Raw genomic sequence first — 18,974 nt, 5'->3', positions numbered from 1 at the left:
CGGTTGGGTTAAGGCAAGTATGAACTGTACAGCCTTCAGGGCAAACAATGCGCTGTCTATTGACTTCTGTTGCAAGGTCATCCTAGTATTTTTAGTGTTGTGTTGACTAAGGAGACTCGATATGGCCAGGAGTGCAGAGGGGGCTCCAAAAGCACCAGGTGGGCTGGGTTCATGTCTCAATCCAGATGGGCCACACTGGTGGTAGCCAGGGTAGGGAAGACCCAGAAGATTGCACCAATGCCTGTTCTCTGCCTCTATGGTGCTGGGAGGCAGGAGGTCCAAGGTAGGGGTTTGGGGCATCATCCTTAGTACCTATTAGAAAGAGGGACTGAAGGTTTCTGGTGTCTCACTGTTCAATCAGCTCTTCTATATATATATATTTTTAGCACAAAAACTGGGTAATTTTTTGCACTTTGAAGAACCAGGAGGACATCCTGAAACAGTTTCTTTGACAGGTCCTCTAGCCCATGTTGAGTAGTCCTCATGTTTACTTTGACCTAGAGGAAAAACAGAAAAAGAAAGATAATTATCCATCTTACATATGTCTGATCACTGCCCTGTTGCTCTTTTGCCCTTTTGTAAGCAGGTATAAGTCACCAACCAGTAGCAGCTCAGCTACACATGGAATGAAGAGGACAAAATGACAAAATGTTTGCTCACGTGGTTGCCTGGCTCTCTCTGGAACATTGTCAGAGAAGTCAGCACAGGTTTTCTCAACTGTTCTAAGCAGTAGTAATATTTAATTATAGTCAGAACTATATATCCATGGGTCAACTGGAAGATGACCTGACCTATAATAATCCATCAGAAATGTACCTGTTTTTGTAAAAGCAAGAAGTGACGCACTATGAGGACAAAAGGACTGAATCACAGGTGCCAGGAAAATCCACCCGAGGCTCAGTTGCAAAGCAGAGTGCATGTGCAAGTGCCACAGCCCCATACACCCGAACAGTGGAGTCCCAAACCTGTGTTTTGTAACGCCAGCTTGCAGTCTAAACCAAACAAGATGTTGTTGGTTGCAAGGCAAGGCTTAGCTGGTAGTTTATTTAAATTTTGTCCATACTGTCTGAATCCCACAGACCTGAGGAGGTAATAATGCAGCAGATTTGGACTGCATGAGTATCACACTGGTTATACTCTAGGTGCCATTTTTTTTGTGTCTTGCATATGTTTCATTAATACTTAAAGTGAATGGTAAAGTAGGTAGTACCTTCAGGCTCAGTACTTTAAAGGCTGGGATCCGGACACGCTGGATCCATAGACCAATGGCATGAAGCTTAACAAGGCTCATTGTCAGGTCATGCGCTTGGGCCACAACAACCCCATGCAATGCTCCAGGCTTGGGGAAAAGTGGCTGGAAAGCTGCTTGTCAGAAAAGGACCTGGTGGTGTTGTTCAGCACCTGGCTGAACATGAGCCAGCTTGTGCCCAGGCAGCCAAGAAGGCCAACAGCATCCTGGCCTGTATCAGCAATAGTGTGGCCAGCAGGGCCAGGGTAGTGATCATACCCCTGTACCTGGCTCTGGTGAGGCTGCACCTTGAATCCTGTGTTCAGTTCTGGACTCCTCACCACAAGAAAGACATTGAGGTGCTGGAGCGGGTCCAGAGAAGGGCAACAAAGCTGGAGAAGGGCCTGGAGCACAAGACTTACGACAAATGGCTGAGGTACCTGGGGGCTTTTAGTGTGAAGAAGAGAAGGCTCAGGGGGGACTTCATTGCTCTCTACAACTACCTGAAAGGCAGATGCAGCAAGGAGGTGGCTGATCTTTTCTCCCAGGTAACAAGACACAGGACAAGAAGAAATGGCCTCAAGTTGTGCAAGGGGAGGTTTGGATTTAATATTAGAAAAAATGTTCACCTTCACAGAGAGGGTGATCAGGAGTGGAGGAGGCTGGAGTCACCATCTCTGAAAGTGTTCAGAAAACATGTAGATGAGGCCCTCAGTGATATGGTTTAGTGGTGGACTTGGTAGCCCTGGGGTAATGGCTGGACTTGATGATCTTAAAGGTCTTTTCCAACCTAGTTGATTCTATGATTCAGTATGTGCAATTAGACAAATGCCCACAGTTTTAGACTAGGAGACCATGACCAGTATAATGTGTAGAAAAGATGAGACCAAGCAGTAAGGCAAATACATTAACCCCTCCTTAACCCCTCTGTCCCTGAGTTATTGACCTGAAATGCTTCTCACATTTGGTGAAAGGTAGGATCTCATTAGCCAGAAACTATTAAGTGCCTTTTAGTGAAAACCCTAATGTGTAGTAGAATACACGTAAGTAGGCATATTATATATTTACAAACACATATATATAAAGGGGTATGTGTGCATGTAGGTGTGTGTTTCCATGCATATATAGTATATGTGTGTATATATATACATATATATATACACATATATATATATAAAATGCAAAGATTCACAGACTTCACAGTACATAAGGAAAGCAAGCTTCACTTCAGGGATGAACTGCTTTTGAGCAGTTTCTCCAGTGCATTAGGCATCAGCATTAGACAGGCATGCTTTTTTTTCCCCTCCATTTCTTCTTTTCTTGTGCAAACAAGTTTACTGTGAAAAATGTAAAGAAAAATCTCTCTCCCATCCCTCCCTCCTTCCAACTGTTTTTAGAACAGTAATCATGCAGTGCAGTCTTGTTCCACAACTATTAACTGTGTTTTTTCATGTGCAGCAGAATCAGTGCTTTGGAGTGCTTAGTCACCTTCCTCAGTCACCTTCCAAGAGCAGAATTTTCTCTTGACAATTGATTTCCACCATCTTATTGTGTTCTTGTCCTGTGGTCTGGAAATGAGCACTGACATCTCTCACACCGAATGCCAGGAAGCTGCTTTTTAGTACATCAGTTGTGGCCACGTTGCTAGGAGGTACACGAGCACCAGTTCTGTCCCATTCTGTTTAAAAAGCGTATTCGTTTTGAAGGGACTGTCTAGGCTTCTTGGCTTGTACGGCATGGAGCACGCTGCTAGCGCTTAAATAGTAAGAAAAAGCCATTTGTAACATAAATGTCATTATGAGAATTCTTCCCCGAAACACCAGTGTTTTATTTAAAACGTAATTTTAAATGGAATATGGTTTTCTCTTTAAAGTAACCTGATTTAAATTAAATGTGAAATTGAGAGGGATAATGTGGAGAGTTGTGATAGGAATTCAAAGCCTAAAATACAGAGAAAAGAAACAAAGTGAGCCTGAATCTAATAATTTTAAATGTTTTAAGGAAACAGTAGCCAAGATAGTCATATCAATTCACTATCTACAGATAATGCTTCTTTTTCATAAATAAAGATTTTTTTTTTCCTTGGGTATCCTGTTTATTTATGGTAGTTTTGCATAACTCGTGAAATTCCACAAAAATGCACTACATGCATTTAAATGGAATGTTCTTATAAGTAGAGCTTGATTGATATCACAAAGAAAAAGTTGTAATTCCTTAGAGAAAAAGTACTGACACAGTAGAAATGTAAACATGAGGAGCCTGAGTAAATCAATATAATAATTTAATTGCATATGTAAGTTTGTGTAGGTTCAGTATGACCTCCAAATTAAGAAAATGAAGTGCTAACTAGCATACAAAAGGAAACTGGCTCTGTGTCTTAATGGTTAGCAATTACTAAACCCAGCATTCCTCCAGGATAAGAATTAAACAGTGCATATATAAACCAGTTAAAATTGATTTAAATCACTTGGATGTAAGTCTGTCTGTCTTGAACTGAAATAAAAGTTTGTGTTGATGGAATTCTGTCATTGCAATCCACTAAATCAATTCACATCAGTAAGCAGTATGTGGATGATGACTGAGACCTACCACACAACTCTGTATGTCCTAACTATTCTATGATTCTATGGCTTCAATTTGTAACAGTTCTGTATGTGAATCAGTCTGGTAGATGTATGGGGGTGTTCTTTGTGCTTATTACTGAAATACAAGTTGAAATCTGCATTTTGACAGAATCCATACAACCATTAGAAGCTGATACTGTTTTGGTAAGCTCTTCAAAGCTGAGGCCGTATGTTCTTCACTTTGTAGCATGCCTAGCTCAGCTGTAGGTACTACAACATCACAGACAATGGTAAGAGATATATAGTTAGTAACCAAATGATTTAAAGGGAACTACCTCATATTTCTCTCATAAACAAAGAGCTCCACAAGTTGCATTCAGTAGGAGCCTGAATAGTTCTTTGGTGAAAAAGATCTCTAGGGAACCAAACCCCTCCTCCCAGCAACTAAAGCTTTAAAACATCAAGTATGGCCTGCTGTTATAAGTGTGTTTTGATTTCCAGTATGTGATATTGCTGTAAACAGTGCTACAAGCAGATCAAACCATGGCTTGATTAATTCCAGTTTGTCACTCCAGTACCTAACGGTCTGCCTGTATTACATAGCAACTGCAGTGTGAATACATATGCATATGTTCCTGCTGTGCCTCAGCTGTAAGTAACAGAGAGGTATTACTAAATGCTGTAAAAGTCTCCTAAGGACAGACTGTAGCAATTCTAGAGAACCTTGTCAAATACTATACAGTCAGAAGAAAACATGAAGTGCCTTTGTTTGACTTGGCTGAGACATAGCAATACTTTTGTGGGTTGACTGGACAAAACATCAGCTCACATACTGATTTCTGTCTCTCAGTTAAGACAGTGAAATCATCTATACTCCCATGAGAATGCAGCATTGAAATAAGGCAGCACACGGTTTACATGGATTAATCATGTATCTCCTTGTGTTAACAACAAGCTTTATAATATTGCCTTATTTTTTTTTTTTAATTTTTTTCCCCCACAGGTCTAGTTTTCTTTCCAGCCAGTATGAAGACAGTCAGTAAATGCGATCTGCTGTTCTGGAAGGAACATCGAGAACATAAAGAGAATGGAATACTATCTCAGCTAGAGGGCTCTATATATTGATGACAAGGTATGTTATACTGAGAAAGAAATAGGATTAGGATTGTTCTAAGTACCTATGAGCTGCACATAATGCTAGGAAGGAAATAACATTTTCTAAATGCACAGCACAGTGCCAAAAGTGCAGGTGAAAAATCTTTACTTGAGCACAGGCAGATGGGAAGCTGAAGTAAAGATGGCATTGGAAATAGGCACTATTGTAATTTGAGATTATTAGAAAGCTCCTAGCAAAGCACCCAAAGGGCCCAATCCTAAACACTACCACAGAACTGCTTGTACCACTGATAAAGGAGTAAACACTATTTCCATGCAAAAACCCAGTAATCCATTAGCAGACTTGCTTCCACTAGTCAGAAGATAACTTGAAAGTGAATGGAAGTGTATGCTGGGATGGATATTTTTTGCCTGTATTTAGCTTATTACCTCAAAAGAGATACTAAACAAAGAAACAAAGAAAACAAAGTCAATGTTGACCCTTTTTGAGCTGTTCCATGCTGCGCTTTTACCATGTAGGCCAGTGATGGTAAAGAACATTTCAAAAGGCAGTGGCAGTAAGATAAGATTTATCTGGGCTGTCAGGACTGTTCTGAATTGCAGTTGGCATCAGTACAAGAAATATTTGGAGATTATTACTCCTGGATTGGTCTATGGTTGGGTGTTAGCTCTAGTGTGAATGTGCTCCAGTTGTGTGTATGTGCTGAGATTCGGTTAGCCATTTAATCCTCAAATATATCAAGCTGCACTCTAGGCAGTGGATGGAGTTGTCACTCACTGGTTAAGTAAAATACTGCTTACTATTTTAACTGGTTTTAAAAGGCAGATGTTACATTTGTGGCTTTTTTTTTTTTTTTTCTTTTTTTAACGTGGAGACTGGAAATGAGGTACAGAGAACAGATGCACTGGTAAGACAAATACTAAATATATCCACTAAATTAGCAAGTTGCTGAATTTTGATAAATCTTAATAAAACCCACTTTTTTGCAACCAAGTTTTGTCAGATCTGGCTATTTTTTACTACACCAAATTCCCATTGCCTTTGAGTAGAATGAAAATGGGGGAAATCAGGTGAGAGCTAGATGTTATTTAAACAGCTGTGACACATTATATCCTGCCCTAAGAAATCATTATAATTCAACAGAAATGTAATGTTGGTTCTTAAGTGTAGCTTGGATTCAGTCTATCAAAAAGACTTCTGCCTATTCTGAATTTTTAAGTCACGTCATCTTTCAGCTTAATGATTCTTTAATATCAGCCTGCCACTGCAGAATATCTCAGAAGTTAAGTACTTACATATACATGGGCTGTAGCTGTAAATGAGATGTCTTCTGTGGACCTTGATAGCCGTAAGAGTCAAATCCACCTATGAAATCAACTGAAAGAGGGAAAATTGCTTTCATTAGAAACATCTTTTCAGAAGTGATAGGCACTATGATTCAAGAACCATCCAGCACACAAATTATTTTTTGATGGGCCCTTTATTAATCTTTTAAAATTAGACCAGTTAATTGTGGAGATGCAGAATAAGGGTAAAAAAAGTAGAGAAAGGCAAAGTCACTTTTTAAATTTTAAAACCGAATTAATTTTAAAATCACAGCAAGACAATGAGGGATTTATAACAGCCCTCTGTCTATTAGAAATATCTACACATCCTTCTTTTTTCAAGTAGAACACCTCATTGGAGTACAAACCAACATGCTATTCATATATTACAAATGCTGAAACCCATTTATTAACTGGCATGAATGCATTGCTTCTGACTGTGATTACTCTGGGTTGCTGTCATGCTTGGCTCAGTGATGTAGAGGAGAGAGCGCATTGATCTGACTCTGAGAGACAAAAGTTTCTCTGATTCCCTGCTTTGACATTTGGATTGAAATGCATGAACAGAGGGTTGGAACAATTTATCTGAGCTACAGAGATGAGGTTTCACAGATCTGAGGAAACCAGCTTTTCTCTCAAGGTGCTGGAGGTCTGCAGGAAGGTTGTAGGGTGGGAGTTACTTATTAACTCACACCACTGACAGTTTCCCATGCTCTTCTCATGTTTATTTTAAACAATTTCTGGGCCATTCAATCCCATCTGAGCCTGAGACCCCTGTTTCTCTGCTGTAACACTTTCTTTACACAGGTAAAAGTGTACCCTTTGCTTCCTTTGCACTGGGAGACCCAAATATTGGCTTTTGGAGGTTATTTGTGGATAGTTCTCATCCCTGAGATATTGTCTCTTACATAGCAGATGTGAATTTGACTTTACTTTGATAGAAAAGAGACAAAGAGTTCAGATATGTAAGTGCATTTTTCACAGGTCAGGGCACTGTTACTGACAGACTGGCTCTGTGTACATTAAAAGCAAAAAATCCAGAACAGGTTCTTTGACAGAGGATAGCTTCTTCTGGACCTAAAACACAGTAACATTCACATAAAAATAATGAAATGTAAATTTGTCACTATTAGTTTGAGAACTTTCACAGTGGTTGGATTCCTTAAAAGTTGCATTTATGAGGTTATTTTATCCTAGAGTACCCCTTAATATGTGTCATGCTTAACCACATTTATCATGCAGTCACAGGCATTCCAGACATGTTACAAAATCAAATTCTTGTATCTCTCTGTTCAACATGTATTTTGCAAGCAAAGAACTACCAAAACAGTAGACTGGACTGGTACAATACGTCTGCATTGCAATCACAGACATGCTGAACCTGTCATCCACCTTCTTCCCTAGTACAAATGGCCCCTGCAGAAATAATTCTGCCCATTCTTGGCTCTGTGGTAGCATTACATACACTCCTATCCCAGAAAGACGTGTTACTAAATTAATTCCTGACATCTCTAATGAAGAAGGTTCTATAGTCTCTCTGTGGTGCGTTTCCCTGAGCCTAACTTCCTAATGTCTAATTTAAATGTAATTTCCTGCAAATTAACTACTTTCTACATTCTGGCCTTTTGTCCCCATAGATATAAAGACAAATGAAGAGGTTTTTTTACAACTACTTTTAAGCATTTTTGAAAAGTATTTTCATACTATCCATCTTTTTCAGATTTATGCATACATAATTCTTCCAAATTTTTCTCACAGTGAATGTTTTCAAGCATCTACATTTCCAAGCCTGATGATCCTTCCTCAGTCTACTTGTTTTTGTTACAGTGGGGTGCACAAATCAGGACTGACTGGAACAACTGCCATGCAGGTCTTCTGTACATTACTTGAACTAACATGATGGATTTTCTGCCTTTTTTTTTTAATTTCTCCTTTTCAACAGCACCATACAAATGCTTAATAACCAGATCTTTATTTTTATGTTTTTACACTAACTGTAGTCTAGCCAAGTAGTCCATATTTTATCTGAAGACACTTGACTGATTTTTCTCCACAGGAATTCTTTTGCACTTGTCTGTGCTGAATTTCATCGTCTTGACTTCAAGCCACTTCTCAAGATCATTTTTACTTCTAATCCTATCTTCATAAGTGCTCATACCACCCCAGTCTTGTTTCATCTGAAATTTTTACAAATATTGTCTCCTTGATCATCCTTGCTGTTAACAAAAACAATGAAGAGAATTCTTTCTCTAGCCAAGGTTCTAGTGCGATCCCATCTGAAATGTCATCCTGACTGGTTGATAACTAGTTTTCAAATAGAGTTTTAAACAATTCTGCACACGACCTATGATGACTGCATCTGGACAGTATTTCCCTGGCTTGCTCACAAACCTTTCATAGGGTTAAAATATTGCTAAAATCAAGATAAATGCCATTTCTTGGTTCCTACTTACTGTTTTTAGCTATCAGAATAACTTTATTACAATGTGGTTATGTCTTTGGAAGCATGCTAAGTTTACAGGCACAGAACAAAGAATTCACTGTAGGAATATTGCTGATTAAGAGCTAGGCTGGAAGGAAACAAACCCATTTTATTCAATAACAAAGACTGCAGCAAAGAGAATAGACATTTTTGCTGTAGCTAAAGTTTGTTGTTCTCTTGACCAGTTTTCTGTTTTTTACTCATTCTTGACCTCTAACACTACAAGTCAGAAAATACCTGTGTTGGACTGAGTGTCTCAATTGTGTCAATCATGTCACATTATGGATGTTGCTCATATGCATTCTTCCAGCTTTGCATTTCCTGTGCACTTCCTAACACCCTTCAAGCAACCGCTAAACCACTATTAGAAGGCTGCAAGCACAGACACACTGTTTTGCAGTCACAGGGCAAAAGGTCTTAAGGATGATTTTAGGGTTGTTTTCAGAAAGCTAAACCAGTGTGTTAAGAGAAAGATTTCTTTGAGTAAAAGGAGTTTGTGTGGGCATGAAAGATGCATGCTGAATGTATCTGCATGATTTGAGTTTTTGCCCTGTTGCACAGAGTAAACACAGACTGTTAACAAGTCAGATTGTCAAGTGCAAACAAAGCAAGCTTGTAGAGACATTTCTGTGTTCAGCTGGCTGTGGAACTTCCCATGTGTGCAACCAAATTATGTTAGGGCAGAAAGTAGTACTGTGACCTTGTAGTAGGCATACAATGGCTTCTTACATGCAACAACAAACTTTGCAAGGTAGGTAAATGTAGGTAATAGAAAGTGAACTCCAATACAAAAGGATTTCAGTAATTTCTTTGTAGCAAGGTTTCTGAATGGTGGCAGTTTCTCATCACTGCAAAGCCTGTGGTGTCCAGACTATGCTAAAAGCTCCCTGTGGACTCAGAGCTAGTTTCTTTAAGCATGCAAAATGCTGCCCTTTCTTCAGGCATTTTATCCTGGCTGTGCCTGAAAGGTCACTAAAAGTGTTGTATGACTGATACATTCCTGGCAGCAGTAACATGAGATGAATAAAACAAGCCTCATTAGTTGAATCACTGCAGAAGCTTCCATCCTTAACCTCATCCATCAAACACATTTTTGACTATTCTATTTTACATTCATCTTACATGTCACTGTTATCAGAAGGGGCTCTTTTGTCATGTTTTGCTTTAGTAAAAGCACACGTGCAAGTACAAATAAACACAGAATCCCATTCCTTTTGTGGTGAGTTGACTCTGGCACCCACTCTGTCACTCCCCTCCTCAGCTGGACAGGGGATAGAAGCTTTGTGGGTCAAGATAAGGACAGGGGCTCAGCCTTGACCAGTAGTGCATCTGTCTTGGAGCCAGCTGGCATTGGCTCTACTGAACACAGGGGAAGCTTCTTCTTAACAGAAGCCACTCCTATAGCCCACCCCTACTACCAAAACCTGGCCACACAAAAAAAATACACTTTTGAAATAATAGGTGCTGAGATTTTTTTTTTCCAAGCTGGACTTGAATATGATACTAGTAGTACTATTTATCTGTAAAATGCATTACAGAAATCTATCTGGATTATTTTCTTCCTTTGCTAGTGTTAAGGGGGTTGTCAGGCATATGACTGTGGTTACAACTTTGACACAGACTGGAGATATGTGTCAAAATGGAGACATATTTTCTATTACTAAGCACCCACAGTGATGTGAAGTTTCAGCCTCTGCTCATAGCCACAGTCCCTACTGTCTCTGGCATATATCACAACAGAATGAGAAGCATAAATGGATTTATAATATTTCATTTTTTGAAGTCTGTGGTATACAGAGGGACCATTAAACTGGGATACACAAAGAAGATCTCATTAGCATATGGGAGAAGGGACTTTCTAGAAAATGGGTAGTGAAAAGCACTGAAGCTGATGAAATCAACAGATGGTCAAAGAGAAAGGAAACAGTGCAGAATAAAAGCAGTAACATCTTCCTGTAGAAACCAAAAGGAAAGATACTGAATAGAAACCAGAAGACTATACACTATTCTACTTACAGAATTTTTTCTCAGTAAGATACAAATACAGAAGCACAAAGATTCAGATTCTCAACTAATATTATATAATTTATAGCTTCACTGAAGCAATGATAATCTACATTAGTTTAGGACCTGACCCAAGGAGTCATTTAGGGTATATATGTACAGAAACATGACTGACACTGTGTCTTTCCTTGCATTTTAGAAGACATGCAAGATATGTAAGTAGACAGGCTAAATATGAAAGCATATTGAGTTTAGGGAGGGGAAGAAGGATGAGTGGCTTTATCTGTAAAGGAAAAAGAGAACAGTTGGGAAATAGCCATGTACCTGTGACTTGCAGCATGGATGGCTTCTTGACTTCTTTCAGACCGTCTCCTTACTTTGTTTCTTTGCTACTATTTGTTTTGCTGACTAGCTTATCTCTGTTCCAGATGCATGAGGCCTTGCCTCTCACAGTGGTGAATCTACTGCCAGCACTCAACCCTGCCTTCATCACCACATCTGCTTCCTGCCTGAAGCTCCTTCTTTGAAAGTGAAAATGTCTTTTGTAGCAATTTCTACCAAATTTCTGATTTCTTATTTGGTAATTCCTCATTTGATAGTAAAGAGGGTGACTTTTCTCATGATTCCTCTCTCCTCCCTTATTTTGCCCATCTGCTTGATGAAGTAGATTGGCTCCTCCAGATTTATTAGTTCCATCCCAGACAACCCCATCACCTCCTCATCCACTTCCCTCGTCCCCTCTCCTGCTGTTTCTCTGCACTCCATCTCTTCCATTTCTTCTATGAGCAAACTGATAATTTAGTCCTCCTTTCTTCAGTTTGCCAACCTTTTTCACTCCTTTTGTCTTTCATTTCCCCTTCTCTCTTACTACAGTTACAGTTCTATAAAACTTCTGCTTGTCCCAGTGGCAGACTCTTCCTCTTGATCATTTTTTCGCAATTCCCTCCCAATACAAACACACATAAATTCCTTTAATAAAAAAAATCACCCCCACCCTTATCCCTTCTTGTCCCATTCCCTCTCTCTCTTCCCTGAGAGGTTCCAAACACTTTCAGGAGCTACTCTCCTCCATCTCTGTAGAAGATTTTCTCCCATCTTGTGTTCCGCCCCTTACATGCAGCTGCAACTGCAGTCAGATTACCACTTCCTATCCAAACTGGGGTATTGGTAACCCAGTGCACACAGCCCTCTCTGTGGCCATCCAACCACCTTTCACACAGCCACTGCTCTCTTTTTCCTGAAACCTTTGCCTCGCTGGCCTTTGCTGTCTCCTCTGCAGGTGCTCACCTTCCTCCTCACATCATTCATGACTTTTCTTGCTGGTTCTCCCTCCAGGATGCTGCCAGAGTCCCATAAGCAGTAACATCTGCCTTTAATTTTTCTCCACCTCCTGTAAAGTGGGTAATTGTACCTGCAAATGGAAGTCCTGCCATCGGCAGCTCTCTGGGGTGTCACAGATTACCTGGCTTGTGCTCATTCTGCTCCTTCTATACAAACTGAAATCTCAGCTTCTCTCTGTGATATTAAACTGTGGATAATTAAACATCAGGTCCAGGTCAGCATGACTAAAACTTGTACCTCAGCCACTCCTCCCTAACCTTCTTTGCTACCTCTCATGGTGAACAATGGCACTTATATCCTCAAGCCTGTCACTCAGGGGTATAAGTTAGATGTCAACTTTGGTTTGGGCTGTCATAGTTCAATTTCCAAAGCTTATTTTTGCATATTGAAGAAGATGACTTTTCTATCTGTTGACACAGCTGCAACATTTACCCGTGGCTCTCAGTGTCAAATGCTATAATTGCTTCTTTTTCTTTTTTTTTTTTTTTTTAACTCACCGAATGTGGAATTAAGGAGGCAAAAGCTGCAGGATTCATCTTTTTCACTAGGTTACTCTTCTCTGAACCCTGCTGCTGATTTAACCTTCTATATTACATCAAGCAGAAGCTAAATCTTTGTACATTTAAAGCCTTTTGTAGACACTCCACACCAATCTCTCCTCCTTACAGTTCTAACAGCTAAATTCTGACCCCATGCTGCCAGCTTGATCTCCATACTTGTAAAATTTCCAAACATTTTCTCCCTTATGAGAATGTATTCACAAATAGATCTCATTATTTTCCCTAAACTCTTCTTTGTTCTGTTGTCAGTAATTAGGTTGCCAATACCCTTATACTCCTGTCTACCACAGTGAATAATATTTGCTCATAGTTTCTTTGTGCTCACTTTTTGCCTGTACCCACCAATTACCAACTGCCTGTTGTCTAACACTTAGATTGCAGTGCCCAAGGAACAGGGCTGGTGCTCATGTTTGTACAATGCTTGGCATCACGGTAGTCCTTAAATACATTAATGAATCTAAAGCACTAGAGGAATATTAAAAATTTACAATTATACATGATAAAGATGGTACCATTTAAAAAGTGCTAATGACCAGGGAAGCATATGTGCACGTGCACATGGATGTTTCTTGATGTCATGACTGAAAATATATCCCATGTGGTATAGAAGAGAGAGAACACATGGTGTACATGAGCTCCATCTGACATGTGAGGTCTTAAATTTGTGTACACTGGCTCTGGCCCCCTGAACTCAGGCCTCAGAAGTGGTGTGATTAAACTTCACCAACACAGCAAGGCACCCCACTGCTTGTATAACTGGGAGACAGAAGAAATGGCAAACAAACTGATGGCAAACACCTAATAACAGCACGGGAGGCTCTATTGGTGCAGAAGTAAGTATGTAAGACCAGACAGAGCTATGCACAAATGCTGATGGCAAAACGCTAGGCAAACTGAGAAAAAAATGGAGGGGAAAAAAAAATAAAAGAACATATGGGGACACCCTTGGTCCTGCAGCTTTGCCAGAATGCTGCTACCCACCTCACTGTTTGGTGAAGGCACTTCCAAACACTTTAGTGCTGTTGCCTTTTTATGCTGTGAGATTGGCCTGGTGGCTATTCCACAATATAGCACACAGAAGGAGGTTTGCTTGATTACAATAGCAATAAAGTTTGTTTACAATGATGTTCAGATGTTATTGGTCTTTGTGCTGAGTGCACAGTGATTTAGTAGACTTGTAAAACTTGATAGAGACAAGCATCTGGAAAGCAGGTGGAAGGATGGCATCTGCCAGTATGTGAGGCTGTGCCCTCCCTATTGCACAGGAGGGCTCAGAAATGGCATAAAGTTTGGACACCTAGTCTGATTCTTGCAGTGCAATGAACTGCATTTCTGCCAAATAGTCAGTAATGGCCTGTAAGTTCTCTGAGCTCATCCATTTGCAAGGTGAACCCAAACCCTCAGATTTTTAAACCATAACCTCATGGCATTTCTGAGCCCTATAATGGCCACAGGAGCAGCAAAGGAAAATCTCTACACAAAATTTGGTAGAGGTTCTCAGCTCAGATTCTGCTGCACTGCCACTATTTCTATGCTGCTTACTGTTATAACAGTCAAAATTATTCTGTGATTTTTTTGCTTTAGAGGGGCTTTTCCTCCAGCTGCTTCTCCTCCTATTATGTTTTTTGTTGGATAAGGGCCTACAGGCTCTTCAGTCTTTGTTGCTGATGGTCTAATGCTGGCTATTTCTTTGATCAGCCCTTCTGAGTCAAGATGTAGGACTGAGGAGGTGTGCAGGTTTGTGAAAACTGATAAACAACACCTGCTGTCACTACCCATTCAGAGGTACTGACAAGGGTATCAGTCTTATTCCCTCTAATTAGACAAGCAGGGATGCATATATTGCATTCAATTTAAGACCAGCTTCTGGTCGTATTCCCAGTTAGAGAAGGAGTCTGCTCAGTGGCAGAACCTGGGGGCAGGACATGAGGAAGACAATGCTGTGGAGCAATGTCCTCTGCAAGGTAGGGCTGTCAGACAGCAGGAACCAGGTCAACTAGCATCATGGCTGAGCAGAAAGGAGCAATGATGAAAGCAACCAGGAGTAACCAAGCAAGGGCTGAGAAGCACAAGCAAGGCTTTAGCAGCTGAAGGAAGAAATAGGGACCAGGGCTAGGGTAGGAAAGAATAAGAGACAGAGGCCAGGAGGAAATGGCTAGAGCATAACTGCAGGAGTGACAAATATGAGATTGAAATAATCACCACTTCCTTTTATATATGATAAACACAGCAAGCCATTTGTCAGACTTATAGACCTGAAAAAAAGGTTGCCATCATGTACACTGCCTCTTGACACCTGTCCAAGCTTGTAGTGGGGTTTGTCCAATGCTCAGTAAAGGGTCTGTAAAAGACCTCCACTCAGCCATGAGAACATCAGAAGTCTGAAGAATATATTTGTCTAAACTGGATGGACCTGGACACTGCTGGATAATAGCCATTTGCTTTCAAATTCTTATCTTGAACACTGAGCCAGAAAAAAAAAATAAATAAATTACCCCTGCAATATTTTTGATGGACAAATAATTCTAAGAATTAAAGAAAATATGTGGTAGACTGAATTATCATAGAAGTTATCAAATGAATCATTAGGAAAAATTGTTCTTAGTCATTGCTATGGGCAAGCAATAAAGAGAGAAAAAAATAAAAAGGAGGAAAAAGAAAACGCCTGGGGCACTGGCCTCCAAGTGTGACCACCACACTAATAAATTAGAAAAAGAGTCATTAGTAGGTGCAACAAAGTGGAGAATTAAGGCTCAAATCTATGAAAGTTAACAATCCAGTGCTAATGAAGACCTATTTGAAAGAAAAGTAACAAAGAAAACTTTAACAGAAGACATGCTGCTAAGAATAATTTAGTACAAAGCTGTGTTCCAGGCATGTAGGAAACCGCAAGGAGCTCACGTTGACCGTCTCAGTGGGAAAGACACTGTGGCTGTGGGCAGGTGTCCTTTTCAGGGTTGCTGGAAATGGCTAATGAGTCTATTCCACCTGCAGCAGCTCATCACAGATCCTCTCCAAGATGTTGCTGAAATCAGTCTGGGCTGAGTTTGACTGGCCAGGACTTGTAGTGTTCCAGCAGCTCATTTTGGCTCAACCCTCAAGGAGGCAACCAGCTGCCCTCAGAGGCTGGGAAACTGGGGGTGGGGAATGCGGCTAGCAGTCCTGCATGGTCACTTGTGGGCTGCTCCTCTGCCTGTCCTTTATGAGTCCAAGCTTCCCTCCCTCTAGGGGAGAAATGTTCCCACAGGCACAAGGCTGGAGGACCTGCTTACAAAGCCTGCCCTCCATTCGGTGTAAAGTAGCAGTAAACACTGGCACTGAAATGGAATCTTTCACCAGCATCAAAACAAAACATAACAGTCTGTTTGAAACCATTTCCCATGGAATTTTCAGCTTGTGAAGATTGTCAGATTTTGCTAATTTTTCCTGATTTTGAATATGAGTTTTGCTTATTTTTAAATGTTTAAACATTTCTGTGGCCAGCGAGACCATGTCCTCTTCAGCTGCAGCAACAACCTAGACGTTTCTTCAAATCATTTGCAGCTTTTCTTAGAATCATCACTAGTTACTACCTCATTTCTGCTACTGGTTTGAGGCAACTGTGTGAGACACTGTTTCATGATCTGGACTTTGTGTTCTTCTGAAACAATTAATTCATGACAAGTAACACTTTCAGAATATGTCGGTATGAAATATATCCTTCTTCATAACACTGATGTTAACTTTTCATTCCCTGTCATATATGCAGATCTTTTCCAACATTTGTGCAGCATGTCTTTCTTGAAAAGATAAAATGTGTGGTGAATAGTTAAAAGAAAAAGTGATGCAAGGTAAGTAAATCTCTCTGGCTGTTACAATACATTGATTTTATTAAGCAGTATCCCATTGTGATGAGCTGCTGAAACGGAAATGTTACTTCCTTCAAGCTTTACATTATATTATTTAGACAGTTTTTAAACTTGAGGTTGACAATCCCCACAGGAGGCAGTGATGGATGCAAGGGGAGTGGCAGCAAAGACAGGGAAGGAGAAGAGAAATTATCATAGATGGAGCCAGCAACACCACTATTTTCCCCCGTGTGTTTTTATTTATATATTTGCCTCATACCACATCCTGTCTCCTAGGCATTCCTTGAACATCAACTTCATTAGCTACGAAGGCAGCAATCCATAACCAATTTTCTTTTCATGTCAAGATTGTTCATGTATAAACCCAGCCCTTTTGTTGGAAACATTTGCAATTAATCCCACAAACAAAGAAAATGCTAATCATACAGTCTACCCTAAGCAACCCTTCTGAGTCAAGGCCCTGACCACCATCTATTATACACTAAAATGAATTGAAATTCCCACTTTGAGTTTAACCTAATTTTCTAGTGATAATAGGCATGGATTCCCAGAAGCATTCTATGCATCTAGATAGAAATATCCTAATTTCCTTTCCTGGTAAATGTTTTAAATAAGATTTTAGCACCAAAGGAAATTAACCTTTAAATTAATTGTAATTATAAAATGCCATCACTGATTTTGTCTTCAGACTAATTACTTGCTATTATTTAAACAAACTGCACCTCCTTGGAGCTTTAAGTTTGTTTCTGTCTCTGCAGTGCAGTGCCAAATGATAACAGACCAGGCTGTCTGCCAAGCCCTACGACACCTTGGACTGCTCAGGTCCATTTGCATCTCAGATGCAGCTGGTTTCACTTGTCATATCTTCACACCATAGGGTTTCCCTCCAGCGCTTCAGCATTGCACTCTGCAGGTCAGATATCTTCAGCCTGTGCTTTTGATGCTTGTGGGATGCAGAGTGCCTGTGCTCTGCAGCCGTGAGGATGAGACACAGCATCAGCCTTCTACTCTGCAAAAGGTCCACTCCAAGACAGAACATGACTGGAAATAATGACACAGCAACCAGCTATTGATATGTGCAAAAGGTTGATGCTCTAAAGGAATCTCAGGAAATTTCCTAAATGTTCCCCGTGATACTGCAGTTTTCCAAGGCAGCTCTCTTCAGGATGGCAAGCATGAGGCAGTACCATGGAATTTCAAAGGCTTCTCTCCCTGCATGCTTTCATCAGCATCCTGACAGCCAAAGGAACCCCATTTCTCTCCCTTTAGTTTACTTAGTTCACATAGCAGTCACTGCACTAAATGAAACAAGTAAATGGTAAAAGCTTTTAATTTAGCCACAGGCTGTAAACTGGAGAACACAGCTGAACAAAAACAAGCTGTAGCTTCAGCTTTTGTAGCGTGTTCATTCTCATTCATAAATGACCTGTTCAACACTTGGAGAACAACTGTTTTAAATACTGGGTTGTATTTGTTTCTATTCTTATTTGCTGCCGTGTTGCCTCTGCAGACTGCCTTTGGCATTAACCAAACAAGCCAGACCAGGGATTCACCCTGTTGTGAGGAGGTGTCTATCACAGATAGGGCAAATTGCACTTTGGAGTTATCTCCCTGCTTCTATTGACTGTGGTGGAAATCTCGATTGTTAGTTTAAACTGCAGGTCTAATTACATGCAGCTGTAGGTGTGTGAGATGAATGCCACCTGTGGCAGCATGGAAAAAGTGAAGATCCAATAGCTGGTGTTTTCCAGAGAAAGATTCAGGTTACTTTACACAACAGTAGGTGCAAAACTAACCAAATGTGTAGCTGAGGTGCTGGAACTCCTCTTGGGAAGCTGCTAGATACAAACTTTTTTTGTTCAAATGTAAGTGGACACTTACAAGTATCCCCTTACTTGAAAGAAGAAAAAAAACATCAGGGGGAAAAAAACTAAGGAGACCACTTCCGGCTAAAGAAGTGCCTGAATGACAAATTACTGTCAGGATATTCTAGGAACTACAAACTTCCTGTGTTCTTATATGCCTATGTGGCAAATACAGCAGATATGGAAGTAAACACCAGATGTTCATCATTACTGGATATTGGATATGGGGTTGCATAGACATGGCACCACCTGTCCTGTATTACATAAATGTAATAGGTAATGCAGCACTGGTAGGTCTGCAGCTTACACTGTTGCTGTGGTGTCACCTTTCAGCTGGAAGGAAGAGACCTGCCAGGCTTCCCAGGATGACAGTGTCCAGAGATGCATTCAAGTCCAGCCTTGACTGCAGAAAGATGGTTGCAGTTATCTTCAGCCATCTCCCTCAGACTTAGTTTCTGATTCCTTCCTACCTTTCTCTTGCCCAGGTAGTCTCAGGATTTACAGCTGTATTCACCAGAAAATGGGAAGGGGAATAAAGAAGCAGAATTAACAGCTGAATGTTTGCTACTGGCTTCTCTTTGTTTTTGCTTTAGAGGGTATTTTTTTTAGCAGGGATGGAAGCCAAGGTATTATTTCTCTG

General features: G+C 40.4%; 1 protein-coding gene across 2 annotated transcripts in view; it reads right to left on the bottom strand.

The window, feature by feature from the left end:
• Window positions 1-330: 330 nt before the first annotated feature.
• NKAIN2 (sodium/potassium transporting ATPase interacting 2) overlaps window positions 331-18,974 on the bottom strand; it is a 556,572-nt gene continuing 537,928 nt past the window's right edge. Inside the window, exons 6-7 of one of the 2 annotated variants that reach the window (XM_034060848.1) lie at window positions 6,205-6,286; window positions 331-497 (exon numbers count right to left, since the gene is read on the bottom strand). In XM_034060848.1, the coding sequence (XP_033916739.1) occupies window positions 488-497; window positions 6,205-6,286 (92 nt within the window). In that variant the 3' untranslated portion in view covers window positions 331-487. Of the gene's footprint in view, window positions 498-2,910; window positions 2,984-6,204; window positions 6,287-18,974 lie in introns of those variants that run through there. The other variant, XM_034060847.1, reaches the window with a different exon arrangement.

The sequence above is a fragment of the Melopsittacus undulatus genome, chromosome 3 (genome assembly GCF_012275295.1).
Source record: "Melopsittacus undulatus isolate bMelUnd1 chromosome 3, bMelUnd1.mat.Z, whole genome shotgun sequence".
Lineage (NCBI taxonomy): Eukaryota > Metazoa > Chordata > Aves > Psittaciformes > Psittaculidae > Melopsittacus > Melopsittacus undulatus.
Note: the sequence above shows the minus strand (reverse complement) of the source record. Positions and strands in the feature narration are given on the sequence as shown.